Source organism: Capsella rubella, unplaced genomic scaffold, assembly GCF_000375325.1.
Source record: "Capsella rubella cultivar Monte Gargano unplaced genomic scaffold, Caprub1_0 scaffold_5, whole genome shotgun sequence".
In the NCBI taxonomy this organism is placed as follows: domain Eukaryota; kingdom Viridiplantae; phylum Streptophyta; class Magnoliopsida; order Brassicales; family Brassicaceae; genus Capsella; species Capsella rubella.
Window position 1 is genome coordinate 12,408,272 of NW_006238919.1, and position 14,697 is coordinate 12,422,968.

The following is a 14,697-nucleotide window of genomic DNA, read 5'->3' on the forward strand; positions in this document are numbered from 1 at the left end:
ATTTTGTGTTGCATTTTCAACTGTCTTCCACATTCCCATTTTGAACGATGGTGTGAAGAGTACAAAGACTAATTCAATTATGCAAATTAGTTAGTTCATAAATTCTTAGTATTATAGAATTTGCTGAGTAACATACAATAATACTGTCCTAATATAACGAGAATGTAGGCACAAATTCTAATGTTAGAGTTAAGTTATGCTATAAAAGATTCGCCGAACAGGTTTGTTAATGATACAAATTCTAATTCTAATGTTAGAGTTAAGTTATGCTGTATAAGAGAGTATGTAAAATGGAAGTTTTAGATTTAATTAGAGAAAGAAAAGAAAGAAAATTAAAGGTCGGCAGAGATGGATGGTACGTAGGGAGTGAGTTTATAGGGATTGGCATAAATGGATGGAATCCGTATACACAGTAATATCAATAGTAGAAGTAAGTTAAATCCTCGGAATTACGAGTCGCAGAGAAAGTGTCACAAGAGAAGATCGTTTCAATTGATACATTCATAATTGAAGAGTGTAAAATAATTAGTAAGAGTAGATGAAATTTTATTAAATAAAAGAGAACAGAGGGGGACGTAAAGACGAAGGAGGGAGGGAGCCCATGTGTCAGCACCGAATTGTCCTTCTTCTCGGATAAGAAAGAGGATAAACTCATCCTATCCACATGGACATGCCCTTCTTCTTCTTCTTCTTCTTAACTTCTTCTTCTTCTTCTAGAACACCCCCAAACATTTTATTTATTTGTTTGTAACAGAAATTAAAAACAAAACCATTATTGATTGATATACAGTTCTTGAGTTAATCAAATTCATCACGGCTTCTTTTCTTTCTTACTACATATATATATATATATCTTACAAAAATATACGAATAATAATATAAATTTTGGATGAAAATTGCGTGGTCCTTACTTATCATTCATTTATACTTATTGGAGAAATGAAAGATTATTATTACTAGTCCTTTGAATAATCCGAAAAGATATTATTCATTTGAATGATTCTCTTGTTTCAAATAATAATAAATATAACAAAAGTTGTCATCTTCATTGCGTTTACATTTGTCGTTTTTTTTGCAAGTACATATTTTGGATTATCCACTCTCTCTCTCTCTCTCTCTTCCGTTTGTGTGATGTAAATTCCATCAGAGTTTTATTAAACTTTTGTGTTAGATCTGTCTCCTGTCTTTTACTTACTATCACGATTTAAATTTACTGTTTTGTAGTATTATTTTGTTTTGTCTGTTTTCGCAAAATATCCCGAATTATAAATAAGTGTATTTTGATTATTATTTATCGATTTGAAAGACGGAAGGAAAAAAAAAGAAAGAAAAAGATGATAATTATCTCTAGGGACCGCCTTGTTGAGTGTTCTTATCTTCTTGTTATAAAAAGTGTAGCCTCTGTTCGCACTTGACTTACCCAATCGCATCTTCTTCAGTGTCTCTTACAATTCTTCCCATCTATCAATATCAATTATTAACAAACAAGAAGCTTCTCTACTCATTACAACAATGGGAGTGTCGAAGAAGATATCATCAGGTGGGTTTAAAGGAGATTTAATCCCAGGACTGCCCGAGGAATTAGCTATGGAGTGTTTGGTTAGGGTTCCTTTCGAGTTTCATTCTTCCATGAAACACGTTTCCCGTTCTTGGAAATGTGTTCTCTCCGGTCTTTCTTTCCACAAGGAACGGATCGCTTTCGGTAAAGCTGAATCTCTGCTCTGCCTTGTTCAACCTCTCACTTGTCCACCCATCATTCATGGTGATGACATGATGACTGACGACAGCAAGAAAGAGGAGGAGGAACAAGGCGAGTCTCACTCTCACAACATCATGATCCAGCAGCAGCAACCGCGTGTGACTGTGACGCCACTCTACGGTTTAAGCGTTTACAACGCAACGCTTGACACCTGGTACCGCGTCGCGATTCCCGAACGCGTTCCTCTGTTCTGCGAGTGCGTTGCGCTTCAGGAAGCTGGGAAAGTTTTGTTAATCGGCGGCTGGGATCCGGAGACGTTGCAGCCCGTCAGAGATGTCTTCGTTTTGGATTTCTTCGCCGGAGAAGGAAGCGGCAGGAGGTGGAGAAGAGGGAAGCCGATGTCGGCGGCGCGATCCTTCTTCGCCTGCGCGTCTGTTGGTTCGACCAAGGTTTACGTCGCCGGAGGTCACGATGATCAGAAGAACGCTCTCCGATCGGCTGAAGTGTACGATGTGGTCAAAGACGAGTGGACGATGCTTCCTCCCATGGCGGAAGGGAGAGATGAGTGCCACGGCTTCTCTATGGCGACGGATCTTGGATTTTGCGTGTTGAGCGGATACGGAACGGAGACCCAAGGCCAATTCCGATCTGACGGCGAGATCTACGATCCGATTTCGGGTTCCTGGTCTGTAATCGAAAACGTCTGGCCGTTCCCTGATTTAAGCCCGAGAGGTCGCACCGCCGCGTCTGCTGCTGAATCCGCCGGAGATTTTAGAGGTTGTAGGTTATGGTGCTTTATTGATAGCGAGAGACAGAGTCAGCCACGTTGGGAAATTGAAGATGGTTCGATGAAATGGAAAGTGGTTATGGAGACGATTAGGCTTCCGGTGACGACGATGACGTCGGTTTTCGCAGGAAGCTTGAGTGGCCAAGCGGTGGCAATGATCGGCGGTGGCGGTGAAGAAAGTGGGACGATGATGACGAAGATCACGGCGGAGAAGAATGGCGGGAAGTGGAGCCACGTCAACACTCCCTCTGGTTTTTCGAGTCTTCCTTTCTCGTATTCTTCAATCTATGTCTAGAGAGAGAATCAAGTCAAAAGTATTTCTCTGTTTTCAAAGTCAACGTTAATACTGAAATACATAGAAAACAAATTTAGTAAACGAAAATGGGTTTTTCATTATTATTATTATACAAACATCAAATCTTAGTATAGATGTAAAAAGAATGGTATTTTTTTTTTTTTTTTGTGATAATTGAACAAAGTCACACACTGAAAAAAGAATGGCTAATAAATAATAAGTGTTCAAAGTAATTGCCACTCATCTTCATGTTCCTCACCACAGATCTCTGTAGATGTCAATGTGCTGCTTTCTGCAATTCCGCAGTCATTTGTTCTGTGGGATTGTGTAACGGTGAAGAGAGGAGCACCATTGGAGTCTGCAGCTAGTTTTGTTGCTCGGATACAGAAATCATCAAAATCAGCTGTTACAAAGTAGGGGCAGATATCAGTGTAAAACAAGTTGTTCAAAATAGGTTTTACAAAGTTACCAAATCAAACTGAAAAGTTTTAACTGAACTATTTATACATACATCTTATGTATTCCATTTCTATGAAACTAGTAAATACCTTTGTCAGGGCAATAGAATCCCAGAGCTAGTGACGGGTCAAGTGACTCCAGCGGAACATAGCGGGGCGTACTGTACCAGATATAGTAGGAATAAGAAGTATGAATCTGAGTAGAGGCAGAACACTAAATGAGGCAAAATGATCAATCAAACTCACTTGCAATGGTAAGACGATGTGTCAACATCCCTAGTTTCTTTGTTGACTGTCACTACCTACCAACCATTACCGATAAGGCTCAATCAGTGATACTGAAATGTCATTTGAAGCACATGGACTGAGTAATATCAGTAATTTCTCAGTCCCGAAACCAATTAGACAATAGATGAATGGATGTGATGGTGACAATATAAGCAAAACATGGACCACCTTATATGTCCCAAACTTCAAATCAAAGCGTGCCAGATTCAAAACGTTGAGTTTATTTTGGTACTACTGTAATTCTTGTTGTCTTTATTTAAGGATTTATAAGGAGTGTTGATGAAAACCTGTTGAACATCGTGCGGATCAAGGTAGAAACCTTTGTCTTCTTGAACTCCAACTATGTAAGTTGATGCACCTGGTTTGCCGCCCAAAATGCCAAGGCTTTGCGGGAAAGTGAAAGTGGCTATCAAAGATGGAAGGTACCTGACGACAAAATAATAGTCTTTTCAGAAGGATTTAGCAAAAAATGATAACAAAGTCACTCAAACTCTGCTGTCATCATATCCTCTCCATAGTGTATACGTAGATTAATGTGAGTATGTAATTACAAGCCATCAATTTTTCCTTAATAGAATTGCTTCTAAAAAAAACTAAAAGTTGAATTCTTGACATCTATAGTACACCTATCTATCAGTTTGAATAAATCACAAACCTGGGGTTCACTTTGTCAAGCCCGAGAACCAGTGGCACCAAGAGAAGAACTGGCGTCCACTCAGTTTCTCTGTCTGAAAATTCCACACAAGTTTTGGTGACATCTTCAATACAGAGAATTGGAGCTCCACCTCTCTCTCCATCTTCACTGCCAGAAACGATATGAACAGCCATGGAAAACAACTTGTTTTTAACATCAGTTTCTTCTCTTTTCTTCCGAACTAATGATTCCCATGATCGACAGACAGCATATGGTCCTACCCATGAGCCAGCGGCCAGGCCATAAGATTCTCCAGCTAGTATAAGATTGTGAATAGAGAATGCTGAAGCCTCAGAATCACCAAAATGTTCTAATATCCCTAAGTATTCCTCTTCAGGCGTCTGCATTTCAAACCAAACAAGCTAAATTAAACTGGACTCTTGAGAAACCAGATTTATGTCCCTTGTATTTGTATATTCTGTAGTTAAGGCATAGACAAGATATCACAATTAACTAACCTCGGATTCCTTTTTCCTCCAAGACCTTCCCAGCCTTTGGAATAGCAATGCCTGTTAAAGATCTGGGAATTTAGTATATAGGTGTAAAGTATTGAAGTCTTGAGCTAGAACAACAATATGCAGACCTGTGCGAAGAGCATCTGGCTGCTTCGAAGCATACATCCCCAGTTTACATCACTAGTATAAGTTGTGTCGCCAATAGGCCCAAAACCTGTAAACTAACATAGTGAGTAATTTGTGAAAACTTTAATGCTTGCTCGAATTTGAAGTGAATATACAAACCTCTACGATATGTCATTAGTATTAAGGATGAAAAATCTTGTCCGAATGCAGTCAAGACATGACCAGAATCTGCTTCTTCTGAGGATTCACCCTCTGAGATTTTATAACAGACACCCATGAGCCATATCTCACTTGTGCTGCTGGAAATACCAGTCCGACTCGGCCCTAATACACGCTCTTGAAATCTCCTAATTGCCCCACTAGCCATAGAAGCTGTTTTTAAAATAACTGTCCAACTGTTATGTGGGGTGCAATCTGGCTTATGCTCGGAAGTAGACGCTTCCCTATACGGTTGAGAAACTGGGGAGGAAGATGCAACCACATCCGGGCATACGGCCAAGTTTGACTTGTTATCACTAGATACCGAATCTGAAACTAGAGATGTCCGGGATTTATCACACTTTTCACTTGTGCTTGATGAAGAACATTTTGTAGGAACAAACCTATCACATATAGCCTTCATTACCTAGACATTAAGCACCACATGCGACATATCTGTCTCTTAAAAAGTTGAAGAAAACTCAAACCCCGAGAATCTACCTTTGTCTGCAATAAGAAGCATAAGAGATAAAAAAAAATAGATCACGTTAACATTGAACAGACTTAGCTCTAAGAATCCGTTGACATAGTATGCAAAAGAACACAGGTAAAAACACGAATAAACCAAAACAATCCTCATAGATTATCTTCTATTATCCATAATTCAGCAGGTTTATATCAGCCCAGAACTTTAATGCCAAAGTTTGTTCTCACTATTACACTGTATTTCACTATATGCTCCAAATCTTTCTTGACTCCAATTTAGGAATCAAAGGAACACAACAGTTAAGATAAATGCGTCAAAGTTACTCGAATCCGATAAGCAAACTCCCAAAATTGAACAAATCCACACAAAAATAACAAACATTGGAGACAAAATCATGCAATAACTCAAGACTGCTGACGCAATTTCCCCTCACGGATCTACAGCGATCACAATTGATCAATCAGTCAACTATAGATTTGGCAACTCAATTCTCGCATACACAAAAAATTAAGAATAAGAACAAGGATCAAAAGGAACGAGAGTATGAGCTCGACTAAGAACAACTAAACAAACGTACAGAGTTTCATAATCTGATCCGGAGAAGGAAATTATCACAACTTTTCGAAATTCTAGCAGAGCATAAAGATAGATCACCTGAAAAAATCGTTAAGGCTGACTAGATACGACGGAGATAAGACCTTTGGCGACGGAAAATAGGAGAACGAGAGTGCGAATCAACGGAGACGAAGTTTGAATTGCAGATGAAGGATTTCGTGTTACCTTAAGAAATAAAAGTTTCGTGCTCTCTCTCTCTCCTCTTCTCTTTTACGTAATTACTTTTATTATCTTAAAGCTCCGAATATGGATGATACTAAAGATTTAAAAATAATTAAAAAGATTATCATAATCACTGGTTTTTTATCATGCCGTACTAATAATACACCCATTTATACGGAATAGTTATTATTTTATTGGGCCGGTCCAACAGTCTTAAAAGCCCATTTATGTCCAAAACGGTTTATAGGAGAGATATTCGCAATTACTGATTTACCCTTTTAAGACTGATTTATTGCTTTTTGCGGAGAATTTCAAAATCCTCAGAAAAGGAAAAGAAGCAACTGCCGCTCTTTCTCCGTTACGTCTTTTTACTCTCTGCCTCTGCTTATCATATCCGCCACTGATTCATCATCACCCTCTTCTTCTTCTTCTTCTTATTTGTCTTCTTAAACCATAAGAAACTTCTGCGTTTCCGGTCTCTTACCATGGCTTCCGCCAGTAAGGTAAATTGGATCAGAGTCCTCAGTTCTTTTCAATTATCTTTACGGGCTTTATGTTTTAGTATGATCATAGGTTTCTCTGGTATTTTACTAGGGTTCCGATCAAAATCAAATCAGGAAATCTCTCAGAAAGTTGGAAAAGCAGGTTAGGGACTTGGAGAAAATGGAATCTTCGGATCGGTTGAGTAAGGGGAAGCATGACTTCATAAAGCGCAGTATCCCTTTCATTGTCACACATGCAAAGTCCTTTTCTTTCTTTTTTTTTAAATTTTCCACAATTCTTTAGATTTTCTTGTTTCTTTGTTTTCCCATGAACGAGCCTTGTTTTAAGATATCTACTTGAAGAAGAAATTTAGAAAGAGAGTTAAAGATCATGGCATATTCTGTTCTTGCTCCCTGGACCCTGGTTCTTCAAATCTCTGTGGCAGTGATTGCAACTGTGGGTATGTTCCAAATCTGACTCTTTCTTCTTTGGTTTTACCTATATTTAGTCACTGTGATCACAAATACTCGTCTGATTTTAAAGACTACATTGATTTTGATTGTTGTACTTTTTTGTGTTTCCTAGGATTCTACTCTCAAGCTGTTCATCTAGTTGCAGATGCAGAGGTGAATGCACCAACAAGCCGTTCCAACAAAGACATATCAAAAAGATGAAGATAGTTCAGGTTGGTATATTGCAAATTGGCTTACCAAAACAAAAATTGCATCTTAGGTTAAATAAGTTGTTTCTTGTAGACAGAGAAATGTGGATATGGAATTGAAGCAGATGAAGATATCCCATCAGGAGATTTTATCATTGAATATGTTGGGGAAGGTGATGTTACATTTTTGTTGCTCTTGTTTACTTGTATGTTCTCTTCTTACTATGCCATATATTTATCTTCTTAAATCCTTTATTCACTCTAGTTATCGACGAAAAGATTTGTCAAGAAAGGCTTTGGAAGTTGAAGCAGGTCGAGACAAATTTCTATCTGTGTCAGATTAACTGGAACATGGTGATTGATGCTACTCATAAGGGGAACAAATCAAGATACATCAATCACAGCTGCAATCCTAATACAGAGATGCAGAAGTGGTTTGTTGTTGTTATTGCTCATCTTCTCTTTAATACACTTGAGAAAAAGTTTTATGTATAATATAGAATCCTTTGTTTCCATTAGGATAATTGATGGAGAGACAAGAATTGGCATATTTGCTAATCGTTTCATAAGCAAAGGAGAGCAGTTGACCTACGATTACCAGTAAGAACATTTCCTTGCATCACAACAATGCCTTAGCTTTGTGCATTCTTGGACACCATTGTCTTTTATAAAGTACTTGATGATAAATATTACTAAGGAATATTGCAGGTTTGTGCAGTTTGGTGCAGATCAAGATTGCTACTGTGGTGAAGTGGGTTGCAGAAAAAAGCTGGGTGCAAAACCTACCAAAACTAAGAAGACAACCTTGGAAGAAGCTGTGGAACCAGTGGCATGTGAAGTGACCAGGAAAACTCCCAAGGTTAAATTGAAACTGAAATCTATCTAGAAGAGAAGCTTACATACATATGTTGAATAATACAGAGTTAATGTGTCATATATAAATCATCTTCTTGTAACAATTTTAAGCTTTGCGTTGCTTTTTATAAGTCATCATGTGATTTTGCATGCTAAACAGCAAATCATTATTTCAAACATTTGGTTTAGGTGAAAGCTCGAGGTAGACGCGTTGCCGGTTAGTAATAATTATTTGGGTGTATTTTTGACAAGCTTCTCAATTCGGAGGTAAGAGAAAACAAAAAAATTTGGATGCGTCAGGAAAATCTTGGATCAACAGTAGCAAAAGAAAACTATGTTGCCGGGACTGCATTGGTGTGGTAATCTGGTTAGCACGTCCCATGAACCAGAGGTATAACTATCTTCTGCCAAATTCTGCCACACCTAAGAACCAATAACAAGGCTCAGAAGCATTTATATTGCAATGGAGTTTATATATATATAGATCTATATATTGTACGGCTCAATAGCATTTACTTTGCTTGTTAAGGTGTGGGTTTTGACAGTAGTAGTCAATATTTTCAGGTGTTTTGGCATCATTACACAATACGATGAGTTTTCAAGAAATCACTTGGTATCCATCCCACTTGACTTATAAATCTCAACTCTATTGTTCACCTTGTATCTCATTTTAAGAAATCTAATAAACAAAACTAATCTCTGTCCAGATCATGTATGAGGATGGTGTTACCGAGGTTATCAACATGTCCAGAGAAGTTTGGAAGATCGTAAATGTTTGATATTGTGCTCCAAGTCTGATTCCATTCCCAACATTTGGATTACACTTGAATTGTGAAGTAGTTTTTTTTTTCTTTCTAACCGGGGGTGTATTTGGTATAGTAACCAACCAAACCGTGTAGGTTGGCAAACAGATTTTAGACTGTTGTTGTTGTACTTGTATGTATCCAACTTGAATCAGAAGTTCAGTTCAGTAGTACAAGAAAAAAAGAGAAGAAGAGAAAAGTCTTTTGTATTTTAAACCGGAGTTTGGTTATTTAAGAGAGAAAAATCTCACATACCCGGTTTGATCTGTCCATATTAAGCACGTGATCCTCCAGGGCTACAAAAGCTATCACTAGACTAGTGTCCGTTGTAGCGGTTGTTGATACCCACGGTCCGATGACCGACACAGGGTATTGGCTTTGCTGGTGGTAGGTGATGTGGGGCCCTCCCTCACCTACCTAACTAATTCCTTTTTTTTTTTTTTTTTTCAAAATCTATATATAGCTGGGAAAATAAGAAAATTATTCAAACAAAAGTATTTTTTTTTTTTTTTGTCATCTGGAATTATATTATTGAAATCATAAAATCTTAAAGGTTACAAACATAAGCCGGCGAAAAACAAAATATTCCCGGAGTCTAAAGCCGGCAGAAAACACAGTATCTCCGGAGTCTAAAGCCCTATGGAAGGGAACCTAAAAACTGAAAATACAAAGCTACAATCATAGGGGGATAGGGAAGGAAACCCGTTACAAAATCACACCAAAACGAAAACCTCGATAAAGAAAAATTAAACCAAACCCAACAAGGAATGCAAACATCAAGAGATCCTTTGCTAGTACATATCGAATTCAAACAAAAGTATCTAAATCATCTTTTCCATATAATTGTTTCTTTATCTTTTTCTTTGAGAAAAAAAATTTAAAATAATAAGAAAAGAAACTATTATTTTTGAACATTTTATGTGTTTAGCACAAAAACAATTACTGTAACAACTTTGGGAAAAAAAATTGTGGTAGAATAACATCAATACAGCAAAAATTATTTGCTGAATAAATAAAAAAATTATTTTGAATTATTGAATTTTAAATTTCATAATGTCATAACAATTAATTTTGATAGTTATTTTTAAGTTTAACCGGTTACAAGTAACCACCAAACTTATTGGATGGATAGTAGTATAAAAGAGTGAGTAGACGAAGCACTTAGCCTCTCCACCACTTCCTTGTAATTCCCGAATCTGGATTTGGATCTCGTGCTCAGAAGATGAAGGTGGTTGATAAGATCAAATCCGTGACGGAGCAAGGCAAAACAGCCTTCTCCTTCGAGTTTTTCCCACCCAAGACGGAGGATGGTGTCGAGAATCTCTTTGAACGGATGGATCGTTTGGTCTCTTATGGACCTACCTTCTGCGATATCACTTGGGGTGCCGGAGGATCCACCGCCGATCTCACTCTCGAGATTGCTTCCAGGATGCAGAATGTGATTTGTGTCGAGACTATGATGCATCTCACTTGTACCAACATGCCCGTCGAGAAGATTGACCACGCCCTTGAGACTATTAGATCTAATGGGATTCAGAATGTCCTTGCTCTCAGAGGTGATCCCCCTCATGGTCAAGATAAATTCGTTCAGGTTGAAGGAGGATTTGCCTGCGCTTTGGATCTGGTCAATCACATTCGAACCAAGTATGGTGATTACTTTGGAATCACTGTTGCTGGTTATCCTGGTATTGAAACTTTTTCAGTTTCATTGTTGGTTTTGTTAATGTATTTGTGTTAGTGTTTTCCTATTTCATCTCTAATTGAGGATTTGTGTGTTTTTTGATCAGAGGCTCATCCGGATGTTATTGAAGCTAATGGACTTGCTACTCCTGAATCTTACCAGAGTGATCTTGCTTACCTGAAGAAAAAGGTTCAGACTTTTGTTCTTTGCCTTGCATTTTGTGTGTTGGATTCTCAAGTCGTCTTTGATCTGATGTATTTTGTGGGTTGTGGCTCGTGGAACAGGTTGATGCTGGAGCAGATTTGATTGTTACCCAGCTTTTCTATGATACTGACATTTTCCTCAAATTTGTGAACGACTGTCGGCAAATTGGGATAAATTGTCCTATTGTTCCTGGAATTATGCCCATTTCCAACTACAAGGGTTTCTTGCGTATGGCTGGTTTCTGCAAGACCAAGGTATGTTGTGATCTCTTTTATCAGTCATGATATGGCTTATGGCTTGCTCTGTAGAATAATGTTGTCTCTGTGCTTAAAGGCTTTAAGTTTTTGAGTTTTCTTGCATCTATGTGGTTGCTTATTGACCATATATGATTTAGTTGACATATATAGACCCTTGGTGATGATGCCTTATGACTAATATTCCATTCATGCTATTATTGCTATAGATACCTGCTGAGCTCACTGCTGCCTTGGAGCCTATCAAGGATAATGACGAAGCTGTTAAAGCTTATGGTATTCACTTTGCAACAGAAATGTGCAAAAAGATTTTGGCCCATGGAATCACTACCCTTCATCTGTACACATTGAACGTGGACAAATCAGCTATTGGGATATTAATGGTTGTTCATTATTCCTTCAAAATCTTTTTCGTTGTAGTAATAATATTTAACACCAGCATTTTGGACACGGAAGAACCTAACAATGGTGCTCAAATTGCAGAACCTTGGTCTGATTGATGAATCAAAGATTTCTCGTTCTCTACCTTGGAGACGTCCTGCAAATGTTTTCCGTATTAGTGAAGATGTTCGCCCTATCTTCTGGTAACCTGCATTTTGTTTCTCTTGCTCTGAATTTTGTCTCTGATCTTTAAACTTCTCTTTTGAGGTGAAAATAATACCATTTCTTTCTTCCTAATATTTGCAGGGCAAACCGTCCAAAGAGCTACATATCTAGAACAAAGGGCTGGAATGACTTCCCACATGGACGATGGGGTGATTCACGCAGTGCGTCATATAGTACACTTTCTGATTATCAGGTACCACATATTCATTAGATATTTGACATTTCGCTTTAGATTTTGTTAACTGGAATTCTAAAGGGTTGTGTTTCAAAAAAGAATTCTAAAGGGTTTACTTTAGCTGTTCTTCTTGATTTTACTTGTGATTGTATTTGCATACTATTATTTAATCCTACCATTATCACTTGTAAGGAGATGCTTAGTTTGCTTGCCATCTTCTTATGTGTTTTTCATTGCCAATGATTAGTGCTGATCTTAATGCATGTATTGATAGTTCATGCGCCCAAAAGCACGTGACAAGAAGCTTCAGCAAGAATGGGTTGTCCCATTGAAAAGCATTGACGATGTTCAAGAGGTAACCTTCTTTTGCTAACAGTCAGAAATTGTTTCCTTCTTTTATTTTTATTCTCACTTATAATTTTTCTTGTAAAACTTCCACAAATCAGAAATTTAAAGAGCTCTGTCTTGGAAACTTAAAAAGCAGTCCATGGTCTGAATTAGATGGACTCCAGCCAGAGACAAAGATCATAAACGAGCAACTCGGAAAAGTCAACTCCAACGGTTTCCTGACCATCAATAGCCAACCATCAGTTAATGCAGCCAAATCCGAATTTCCAGCCATTGGTAAGGAAACTCATATCTGCGATCATATATCATACCATTATTTTTTTTTTTTTCACTCAGGATTCATCTATCCTTTCTTGAAAACCTATTAAACCCCTCCAGAGTTTTCTCTTCTTAGCTTATAACAAAAATGTATAATTGCAATTGAAACTTGGCAGGATGGGGAGGTCCTGGTGGTTACGTCTACCAGAAAGCTTATCTAGAGTTCTTCTGTTCAAAGGAGAAGTTAGACACACTTGTGGAGAAATCCAAAGCTTTTCCTTCCATCACCTTCATGGCCGTGAACAAAGCAGAGAATTGGGTATCAAACACCGGTGAGTCTGATGTGAATGCAGTTACTTGGGGAGTGTTCCCAGCTAAGGAGGTTATTCAACCGACAATTGTGGATCCAGCCAGCTTCAAAGTCTGGAAAGACGAAGCGTTTGAGATTTGGTCAAGAAGCTGGGCTAACTTGTACCCAGAAGAGGATCCTTCTAGAAAGTTGCTCGAGGAGGTAAAGAATCTTCTTCACTTTCCTTCTCTTCTTTTCTTAAACCAGATTGGTTTTGGCTGTACTGATGCAAGTATCTAATCAATATGCAGGTGAAGAACAGCTACTATTTGGTAAGCTTAGTGGACAATGATTACATCAATGGTGATATCTTCTCTGTCTTTGCTTGATCTCCGAAAAACCCAACCGCGAAGAGGAAATGTTTGGTTTTGATATTTGTTTTGTACCTTCTACAATTGTTTGTGATTCGTAATAACCTTATTTGATTGATCAACAAAAACATAAGTTTGTTTGCAATGAAAAAAAATTGCCTTTGGAGGCGTGTTCTTTCTTTCTCTCTTTGTCAAAACAACATCTTAATATAGCTCTAACATAAAAATCAAGAAATGTTAGCATTTCTTAAAGATTGTGAAGTAACAAGACCAGAAGATGTTCGCATCAAATGCTCCTCCTTAAGCATCGAAACACCAGATGCATCAGTCTTTAAAAGTGGCTGCACCGATTCCCACATTTTCTTCTTTTGAACCTGCAACAACCAAAAAAGAACAGAGATATTGAAAAATCCATCACTAACAGACCTTGATACTGAAATGATAAGTGGTTTGCAGGCTAAGAGACCTTATTAGGAGGTGCAGGTTCAGGAAGCTGCTCGAGATCATCTTCGTTGCCAAACCACACTCTATCTCCAGGAACAGAGCCTTGTGGTGGAACAAGAAGCTCAACGTTCTCATGAGCAGAGTCAGATGCAGCTAAGAGCATACCACATGACTTAACCCCTCTCATATTCCTCGGCTTCAAATTAGCCAGCACCACTACTGATGCACCCTACAGATTGAGCTCATTGGTTAATTCAGTTGGGAAATTTCCACACGATTCTCACACAATTGGGAATTGGAATCGAACAGAACATGGAGAAGATAGAGAAACAATGAAGCTGACCTGAAGGAGATCGAGAGGAACGTATTTGACGAGACCACTACAGATGATTCTGGGCTCAGCTTCACCAATGTCGACTTCTTCAACATATAGAGAATCTGCTTCCTCGTGTTGCCAAGCTTTCACAATTCGTCCTACTTTAATATCCAACAGATTCGCCGTCTCTTTCACATTCTCCTCTTCCTTCTGAGGTTCACTCTTCTTCTCCGATTCATCCGTTGAAACCGTTGTGTCTGCGTCGGGAGCTGCCGTGCAGAAAGTAGCAAGTCGTGAACAAGAGCTTCGATTACGTTGGTGATGGTTATAAACGGCGGAGACTCGAAGAGATGAGGAGATTGCCGGTACTACCTTCGATGGAGAGGAGAAGAAACGGGCGAATTCGCGGCGAAGAGGAAGTGCTGAGATTTGGACGGCAAGAACTCCAGCCTTCATTTTCAGACCACCGGAGAAAACAGCTATCGTCGCCGCCATGGATTTAGCTAAGATCTATCTGTTCTGTATTCTCTCTCTTCTTCACTATATCTGCTTGCAACTAATATTATTTATACATGTAAACAATTTTGTTTGCTTCCCACTCTACGATTTGACTTGTGAAAAAACAAGGCATCTGAAGAGATTTCCAAAGCTTGAGAAGCTATTCGAATCCATTACCATCTTCTCC

General features: G+C 38.4%; 5 protein-coding genes across 7 annotated transcripts; 3 read left to right on the plus strand and 2 right to left on the minus strand.

Annotated features, from left to right (window-relative positions):
• The first annotated feature begins 1,224 nt into the window (after positions 1–1,224).
• LOC17885331 (F-box/kelch-repeat protein SKIP20) lies at positions 1,225–2,882 on the plus strand. The gene has a single exon (XM_006292177.2). It carries the CDS (start codon positions 1,513–1,515, stop codon positions 2,779–2,781), a length of 1,269 nt encoding a protein of 422 aa, XP_006292239.1. The 5' UTR covers positions 1,225–1,512; the 3' UTR covers positions 2,782–2,882.
• Positions 2,859–6,323, minus strand: LOC17884858 (cysteine protease ATG4b). Of its 3 annotated transcripts, none has more exons than XM_023782089.1 (10): positions 6,142–6,322; positions 5,428–5,507; positions 4,962–5,330; positions 4,805–4,890; positions 4,680–4,730; positions 4,183–4,562; positions 3,815–3,953; positions 3,486–3,541; positions 3,330–3,400; positions 2,859–3,184 (listed from the first exon to the last, which is right to left on the minus strand). In XM_023782089.1, the coding sequence occupies exons 3-10, from the start codon at positions 5,167–5,169 to the stop codon at positions 3,006–3,008; spliced, it is 1,170 nt and encodes a 389-aa protein (XP_023637857.1). In that variant the 5' UTR covers positions 5,170–5,330; positions 5,428–5,507; positions 6,142–6,322; the 3' UTR covers positions 2,859–3,005. The 3 variants fall into 3 exon arrangements, with proteins under 3 accessions (XP_023637857.1, XP_023637856.1, XP_006292861.1); XM_023782088.1 differs by having other exon boundaries at positions 4,962–5,336; XM_006292799.2 differs by having other exon boundaries at positions 4,962–5,507; positions 6,142–6,323.
• Positions 6,324–6,692: 369 nt separating this feature from the next.
• LOC17885489 (putative histone-lysine N-methyltransferase ASHH4) lies at positions 6,693–9,111 on the plus strand. Its single transcript, XM_023783307.1, has 12 exons — positions 6,693–6,767; positions 6,859–6,979; positions 7,096–7,207; positions 7,333–7,432; positions 7,503–7,581; positions 7,674–7,842; positions 7,928–8,008; positions 8,117–8,267; positions 8,453–8,480; positions 8,564–8,654; positions 8,828–8,876; positions 8,971–9,111. The coding sequence occupies exons 1-12, from the start codon at positions 6,750–6,752 to the stop codon at positions 9,040–9,042; spliced, it is 1,071 nt and encodes a 356-aa protein (XP_023639075.1). The 5' UTR covers positions 6,693–6,749; the 3' UTR covers positions 9,043–9,111.
• A 1,113-nt stretch (positions 9,112–10,224) lies between these two features.
• Positions 10,225–13,431, plus strand: LOC17885173 (methylenetetrahydrofolate reductase 1). The gene is made up of 10 exons (XM_006290736.2): positions 10,225–10,751; positions 10,854–10,936; positions 11,032–11,205; positions 11,415–11,588; positions 11,689–11,789; positions 11,893–12,004; positions 12,261–12,341; positions 12,433–12,610; positions 12,769–13,103; positions 13,193–13,431. The coding sequence occupies exons 1-10, from the start codon at positions 10,289–10,291 to the stop codon at positions 13,268–13,270; spliced, it is 1,779 nt and encodes a 592-aa protein (XP_006290798.1). The 5' UTR covers positions 10,225–10,288; the 3' UTR covers positions 13,271–13,431.
• Positions 13,307–14,626, minus strand: LOC17887437 (aminoacyl tRNA synthase complex-interacting multifunctional protein 1). The gene is made up of 3 exons (XM_006292981.2): positions 14,040–14,626; positions 13,719–13,925; positions 13,307–13,626 (listed from the first exon to the last, which is right to left on the minus strand). Exons 1-3 carry the CDS (start codon positions 14,505–14,507, stop codon positions 13,480–13,482), a joined length of 822 nt encoding a protein of 273 aa, XP_006293043.1. The 5' UTR covers positions 14,508–14,626; the 3' UTR covers positions 13,307–13,479.
• Positions 14,627–14,697: the final 71 nt, after the last annotated feature.

Coding starts and splice junctions, on each gene's coding strand:
- LOC17885331 (XM_006292177.2), top strand. CDS start 1,513: ATGGGAGTGTCGAAGAAGATATCATCAGGTGGGTTTAAAGGAGATTTA.
- LOC17884858 (XM_006292799.2), bottom strand. CDS start 5,424: ATGAAGGCTATATGTGATAGGTTTGTTCCTACAAAATGTTCTTCATCA. Junction 4,563..4,679: donor GGAGGAAAAAGGAATCCGAG/GTTAGTTAATTG, acceptor TTTGAAATGCAG/ACGCCTGAAGAGGAATACTT. Junction 3,954..4,182: donor CTTGACAAAGTGAACCCCAG/GTTTGTGATTTA, acceptor TTTTGTCGTCAG/GTACCTTCCATCTTTGATAG.
- LOC17885489 (XM_023783307.1), top strand. Junction 7,843..7,927: donor AATACAGAGATGCAGAAGTG/GTTTGTTGTTGT, acceptor TGTTTCCATTAG/GATAATTGATGGAGAGACAA. Junction 8,655..8,827: donor GCACGTCCCATGAACCAGAG/GTATAACTATCT, acceptor CAATATTTTCAG/GTGTTTTGGCATCATTACAC.
- LOC17885173 (XM_006290736.2), top strand. CDS start 10,289: ATGAAGGTGGTTGATAAGATCAAATCCGTGACGGAGCAAGGCAAAACA. Junction 11,589..11,688: donor CAGCTATTGGGATATTAATG/GTTGTTCATTAT, acceptor CTCAAATTGCAG/AACCTTGGTCTGATTGATGA. Junction 12,342..12,432: donor GCATTGACGATGTTCAAGAG/GTAACCTTCTTT, acceptor TCCACAAATCAG/AAATTTAAAGAGCTCTGTCT.
- LOC17887437 (XM_006292981.2), bottom strand. CDS start 14,507: ATGGCGGCGACGATAGCTGTTTTCTCCGGTGGTCTGAAAATGAAGGCT. Junction 13,926..14,039: donor TTCCTCTCGATCTCCTTCAG/GTCAGCTTCATT, acceptor CTCAATCTGTAG/GGTGCATCAGTAGTGGTGCT. Junction 13,627..13,718: donor AACCTGCACCTCCTAATAAG/GTCTCTTAGCCT, acceptor TGGTTGTTGCAG/GTTCAAAAGAAGAAAATGTG.